At 33.9% G+C, this 7,041-nt stretch overlaps 1 protein-coding gene across 1 annotated transcript in view; it reads left to right on the top strand.

Moving 5' to 3' along the window:
- RGS18 (regulator of G protein signaling 18) overlaps positions 1 to 5,835 on the top strand; it is an 18,994-nt gene extending 13,159 nt beyond the window's left edge. The window contains exons 4-5 of the mRNA XM_027843433.1: positions 1,408 to 1,574; positions 4,304 to 5,835. Coding sequence (XP_027699234.1) covers positions 1,408 to 1,574; positions 4,304 to 4,561 — 425 coding nt within the window. The 3' untranslated portion in view covers positions 4,562 to 5,835. The remainder of the gene's footprint in view (positions 1 to 1,407; positions 1,575 to 4,303) is intronic.
- Positions 5,836 to 7,041: the final 1,206 nt, after the last annotated feature.

Genomic DNA, 7,041 nt, shown 5'->3' with positions numbered 1-7,041 from the left:
CTTCTTCTTCTTCTTCTTCTTCTTCTTCTTCTTCTTCTTCTTCTTCTTCTTCTTCTTCTTCTTCTTCTTCTTCTTCTTCTTCTTCTTCTTCTTCTTCTTCTTCTTCTTCTTCTTCTTCCTTCTTGTCACTATCTGTATGAGAATCCCTACTCTTCCTTTCCCTCAAAGCCCTCTCATAAAGCAGTATAGTCAAGCAAAACAAAATTTTGTTGTATTGTTACTATCTGAAAATATATAACTCATTCTGCACCTGTATTCCATTACCTCTTCACCCAGTCTTCCAAAGGCATGATTGTCCATTTCCTCTTTCAGAGTCCTTAAAACCTTCAGAGTTCTTGTCTTTTATATTTACACAAAATGAATTCAAAATAAATATTAGCTATTTAGGGAAGAAGAGTACTAGCAGCTTTAAGAATAAAAAAAATCATGTACTATAGAAAATTACTCGAGTTGAGTTTTGAAGAAAACGAAGAGTGTCTAAGAAACTATGAGTAAAGGAGTGAGTTTATTCTAATCATGGGGGATAGCCACTGTCAAGTTACTGAGATGTGGCATGGAGTTTTGTGTATGAAGAACAGCAAGAAGGCTAGTTTTGCTGGACCATGGAATGAGTGGAGAAAAAAATTGTGTAATAAGATTGGACAGGTAGATTGGAGTCGGGTTGTGAAGACTTTTTAATGTTTTAAAGGCAATATAACAACAACAACAACAATTACATTTTAAGGTTTACAAAACACTTTACATATATTATCTCATTTTATTTTTACAACAACCCTGGGAGAGAGGTGTTACTCTTATCTCCATTTTATAGATCAGGAAATTGTGAAGTAACTTACCCAGGGCCACACCACTAGTAAATATGTAAGTCCAGATTTGAACTCACATCTCCTGATTTCAGACACAATGTTCAAAAGTGTATCCTCAAAATAGTCATTGTAGAGAGAGCAAGTATTATTATCCCTGTTTTATGATGAGTCTCTGTGAGTTTGTTAATTTGTCCAAAGAAATTATCAAAGCATCAAAATCAAAACCTGAGGAGGCATTTTTAATTGCATTTCTTTCCCCCTTACTTAGGATAATCAACTTTTCACTGGTTTTTGAAGAAAAACTTTTTATTTCATAATGTACCTTAAAGAGTTGCTACTGGAAAGAGTCAGAGACTAAACTTAAATTCAGCGGGCTCCCTTTTTTTTTTCAATTTATCAAAAAATTGTTGGGTTTCCTCTAATGTCAAAAAATCTCAGTTCTTTTAAATGCACCATTCCTGATCACTTTAGACTGGAGAAAATATCTATCTTATCAGTATTTGTGGCCATTCCCTAATGTCAAATGTCAAAACTCTTAGATGGTTTTAATCTTTCAAAGATGCATCCTTTGTTTCTTTAATTTCTTTTTCTTTATTGGTAGATGGATTTGATGCTTTTACCAGGTTCCTTAAAACTGAATTCAGTGAAGAAAACATTGAATTTTGGGCAGCCTGTGAGGATTTCAAGAAAAGCCAAGAACCCCATCAACTGTTCCATAAAGCACAAGCAATATATGAGAAGTTCATACAGAACGATGCTCCACAGGAGGTATAGTAAAAAAGAAGAGAAATAGAAAAGAGTTGAAAGAGGGGGAAAGGTCATACAAATCTAAAAGAACTTCATAAAAGTTGCATCAGTGAAAACCCACTTGGTAAAAATGAATACATAAGGCCATCATACACTCTACTTCAAAGTTTAGAATTATTCTAGATGAATAGTGGTTATATAATAATATTTTCAGGAAGTACACAGGTAAATACATACATACTAAATATACTAAATGCCCTTGTGCAAATACATGTGTGTGTCCATTTGTGTATATCTATAAACCCCTATATAGATATATACATCCAAGCACACATAAACACACATTGTGTGTAAATATATATGAGGCAATATGCCAGGGTCCAGTCTTGAGGGCAGGAATATCTAGGGTCAACTCTCGCCTCTTCTGCATACAACCTAGGTAACTACCAATATTTAAACATTTTGTGCCAAAAATAACTTTCTTAGACTTGAAGTTATAGATTAGGTTTTGATCTACATAAGCGTAAGGAGTTTCCTCAGCCCTGCATCTCTTACACTTAAGAGCATAATTTATTTTTTTAAACATACTATTCCATATATATACATATATATGTGGAGGTCACCTACACTTATATATACATTGCATATACCCATCTTCCTATATAGCTAGAGTTTAAGTTAACTTGCCCTATCAATATTTACATGCATATGTAAATATATACATATATGTCTATCTTTAGAGATAAAGATAGAAATAGAGAGATGGATGAACAGATAGGTAGACATCTATATCAATCTAAACACTGAAATAGTGGATGTAGTTATATAGAATGATGTAAGATAGATGATAGACAGACTGACAGGTGGACAGACAGTTTGGGCAGGGTACATAGAACTAGAAAATTTATTCTACATTTTCTCATTCTTAGTTTTGTATTTTCCAACCAAAACTTTCAGACTCAAGTTTCTCCAAAATATGTATACAAAGATGTACTGATTCAATTTCAGTGTATCAGGCTTATTGGTATCTTTGATTTCCTACTTAGCTCTATATTGAAAATTTAATGGAATCATAAAAATTAAGAATTTAATTTCCCACCTGATGTAGAAATATTTTCTACAAGAGCTGGCATAGAAGTGACAAGGGCCTTATATATTTGTATGTATGAGCCTATTGTGTATATGATATTATATAATGACATTATATACATATATATATCATATATGCCTCTAAATATCACAAATTTGAAACAATGACTGTCAGAGATTAGAAGTTAGGATGGAACATTGTGATGAAGAAAGAGACTCTAAGCTTTGTAATATGCATGTGTCTATTCTTCCTACACCAGGAATACCTACAGGTAGCTAGGTGGCATAGTGGATTGGACACTGGACCTGGAGTCAGGAAGATCTAAGTTCAAATCTGCCTTCAGATATTAACTGTGTGACCTTGGTCAAGTCACTTAACTTCTGTCTGCCTTTTTTCTTCTAAAGTTGTTGTGAAAATCAAATGAGAAAAATTTTGTAAGATGCTTTGTAATCCTGAAAGTATATATAATGCTAGCTATTATTATAATCACCACTTTTCCTCCCCTGACCATATTCATAGAGAAAAACATTAAAGAGGAGAGCAGGGCTCACCTTCACCTACTGTCCTCATCAAACTACCATAGCTATTGGCCCCATAGTTTTAGGACAGAAGAAAACAAAATAGGGAATCAAACTCCAAAAACTCAGTATTCTCTGTTACTGGGAAGTTTATGTAAAGTGAGAAATAATGAAGAGTTAAGGATGCCTTTGAGGATAGGATGTTGGGTGGCCACAAGGATAAAAGTGGAATCTAAAGAAATAAGGAAGTTTGTAAGAGGGGTGGATTTGAGAGAAAATTAGCTTCATTTTGTACATGTTGAGCTGAAGGTAGATAGGGGACATCTAGTGTCAGTTAAAATGCATTCTGATTGCATGTGAATCTGATGGTTTGACAATGCTCTGTTGTACTACGTTTGCTAACATACATGATTTTCCTTTCTATCCTAAGATTTTAATTTAAAGACACTTAGAATGAGTGTGAAAGTAGTCTGGGAAGACACATCAAAGTTCAGAAATCCTTGATAGGTTAATTGTATTTATATTTTCTTTCGCTTGGCTGGGACCATTTGACCACTCTGCATTACAGAAAGCACTATCTGGCACATGTCATATTGTCTCTGTCACTGGCTGCCTTTTCTTAGAAATTGATGGTTATCTTTCCTTATTTCCAATTCGTTATCAGTGTTTCCTCTCAAAGGCCTGCTGCATAACCAAGCAGACTGTTAACTCTGTCCATAGGATACTCTTTAGGCAAGCAAAAGTTTGGATGCTGCAAATCTTCTTTTACTCACTTGTCTAAACTTTACACCAGTCATTATTTTTCCCTTTGGCTTTAGGCATTGAAGATTCTTATTAAAATAGACTTAGTCAGAAATTTTCTCCTTTGGACAATTTGATTTATAAGTAAATTAACAAAAATGTAAGCTGCACAAATTAGGTTATTGTCCATGAAAGTCAGGTTCCTGGAGAACCTGGAAGAGGTTGTGGCAAAGAAGCTGTCCTGGTATCTCTAGTGTTACAGGTGATAGTTTTAGGAAAGAATCGTCTAGAAAAAGAGAGACATAAAGGAAGAAGGAGAGAGAAACTGACCTTGTCTTTTTCATAATTGAATCCATTGATAGCTCTGATCTTCTAATTATGGTTTCTTCCTCGTTATCCAGGTTAACCTTGACTTTCACACCAAAGAAATAATTTTTAAGAGCATCTCCCAACCAACCATCCATAGTTTCGATGCTGCCCAAAGCAGAGTGTATCGTCTTATGGAACAAGATAGCTATACACGCTTTCTGAGATCTGACATCTATTTGGACTTAATAAATGGAAGACCCCTCAGAACAACAAATCTTCGAAGGCGATCACGTTCCTTTACTTTCAATGAATTTCCAGATGAAAAGCCAGATCTTGCCATTTGGCTATAAAAAAAAGAAAAAAACATTCTTAATTTTACTCATATATCATAGTAAGCTATTCCTACTTGACTCATACAATGTTGACTATTAATATTAATAAATTTAATCAACTGTAATTTGTCATATGGGTAAATTTTAAAAACATAATTTAGAACACTTCTCATAGAAAAGGGATGCAATATAATAAGTATTGTGTTCATATATACCTCCATTTAAAAAATTCTTTCCTTTTAATATATAATTTTCAAAAACTGGAATTATCTTTAATGTATATATGAAGAGTGATTATACATTCAGTAGGATCAAGAGGAGAAGATTTGCAAAAACTTAACAATAGTTTATAAAATGTATATTTATACATAAATGCATATATTCCACATTTTATATTAAATTAATAAAAGATAATATTCATAGAAGCAAGATGAAATAGGAAATAGAGGGGATAGCCTTTAAGTAAATAAAACCCGGGTTTAATTCCTGCCTCAGGATAAGATTAGGGATAGGGGATAGAAACTGGACCTGTGATGTCGCTGATGAAGGAAACTCCTGAATGTGTAAATTCCCTCTACAATGCAGGTCTGAACATTCTCTGCTATAATGCTATAAGTAGCATTTTTTTCAAAACTTTGTGATTATAATCTATATTCCCTTGAATAAATCATATAAACATATGCTTTTATTTTAGAAATATTTAATTGTCAATGTGTGTTGCATGGTATTAATGTCTATATTTGAATGATGCTATACAATTAATTTTCACATTTTCATGTACTTGAAATGCAGACAAAAATTTAAAAATTTCTGTTAAAAATTTCTTTATCTTTATTGCTCATTTTACTTTGATTTATTACATTCTAGAACTAGTTATTGTTCACTCACTATCAATTAAATTTAATATGCATGCAATTATTATTATTACAAATTATAGAACATATTGAGTTTTTCCATCACTGATTTAAATAGTAAGTCAACCACCTGAGGCTATTTTGTAAAGTGGCACCATTTATCTTTTTGCCTTTCCAAGATACCTTCTAAATGACAAGTTTTGTATTTGTGGTTTTCTCCTATTTATTGGTCTTTTCATTTGTAAGCCACAATTATTGCTCTTTATGCACCTAGCAGAAACTTGATGATGGCCAGCTATACCCTCATTCACCTGGCATGGATGAAGATCAACAACATGCTTCTCAAATCCTGATCATTCTGGTTATGGGGTAATAACCTTCAGAATCTATCAACTGTTCATCAATAAACACTGAGTCACCAAAGCGTCCTTGGCAATATCCTAGGTGTGGTGGAGTTTTTGTTCAATATTACCCTTGTTTCAATGAACTTGTTGTCTTGGGGAGATGGCAGATACCAAAATGAACAAATGGACAGATTGAATAAGAATCTACAAGATTAATTCAAAATACATGAATGTCCTAGACACATAACATCCTCTGAAAACAACTTTCTTTTTGTCTTTGTATGTCCAGTGCCTGTAATAGATGCTTATTCATATTGAATTGAATTACATAAACCATGATCTCAAAATGACACCTTTGTGAAAATACAAATGGACATCTATGTAGGTATGCATACATTTATGTATGTATGTATGTATGTATACACCGAAATTTAACATGAGTTATTTGCCATATTCAGATTTTCTATGAATTCAATGCATTTCTATCATCCTCCATAATGTCTGAGCCCAGGGAATGATTATCAGCATCTAGGTGGTACAGTAGATGAAATAATGGTCTGGAGTCAAGAAGAACTGAGATCAAATCTGGCATCAGATGCTAGTTGTGTGATTCTGAGCAAGTCACTTAACCAATATTTGCCTTATTTTCTTCAACTATACAAAGGGTATCATAATAGTACCTACTTCCTAGAGTTGTGAGGATCAAATGAGATATTTGTAAAGCTCTTAGCACATGCCTGGCATGTAATAGGTGTTCAATATTTATTTGTTCCTTTCCCCCTTCCCTAATCCCTAAAGACTATGTGGCTCAGATTGAGAGGACAGTTGTGGAAAGGAGAAGGACCATGTGGGGAAGGTTATTCATGAGAGAAGTGTCATGAGTATTACTCACTATGGGGATGAGGAAGGTAGACACCCATGAAACTGCTTTGATTGTTTCTAAGAAAAAGAATAAAACAGAGGAAACTGAGAAATGGAAATGACCTCCTGCTGTGAGAGGGAAAGCTGATTGCCAACAGGCTATCAATAAGATAAAAGGTGCTGAGATTTTCTACCCAATAAACAGGTGCAGTGAAGCAGCAGACACTTTCTCACCTAGAAGCAAGAGTCTTCCCAGGAACTGTGACCTGACAGTTTCCCCTCTATTCATTTAGGGATGATATAGTCATGAATCCATGAGGGGTGGGAGAGAAGGAAATACTTACTATTAAGTGCCTACTACTTACCAGGCATCGTGTTAAGTGCTTTACAAATATTATCTCATTTGATCCTCACAACAAGTCTGAGATATTCCATTGTA

The sequence above is a fragment of the Vombatus ursinus genome, unplaced genomic scaffold (genome assembly GCF_900497805.2).
Source record: "Vombatus ursinus unplaced genomic scaffold, bare-nosed wombat genome assembly UNPS02014909.1, whole genome shotgun sequence".
Taxonomy (NCBI): Eukaryota; Metazoa; Chordata; class Mammalia; order Diprotodontia; family Vombatidae; genus Vombatus; species Vombatus ursinus.
Note: the sequence above shows the minus strand (reverse complement) of the source record. Positions and strands in the feature narration are given on the sequence as shown.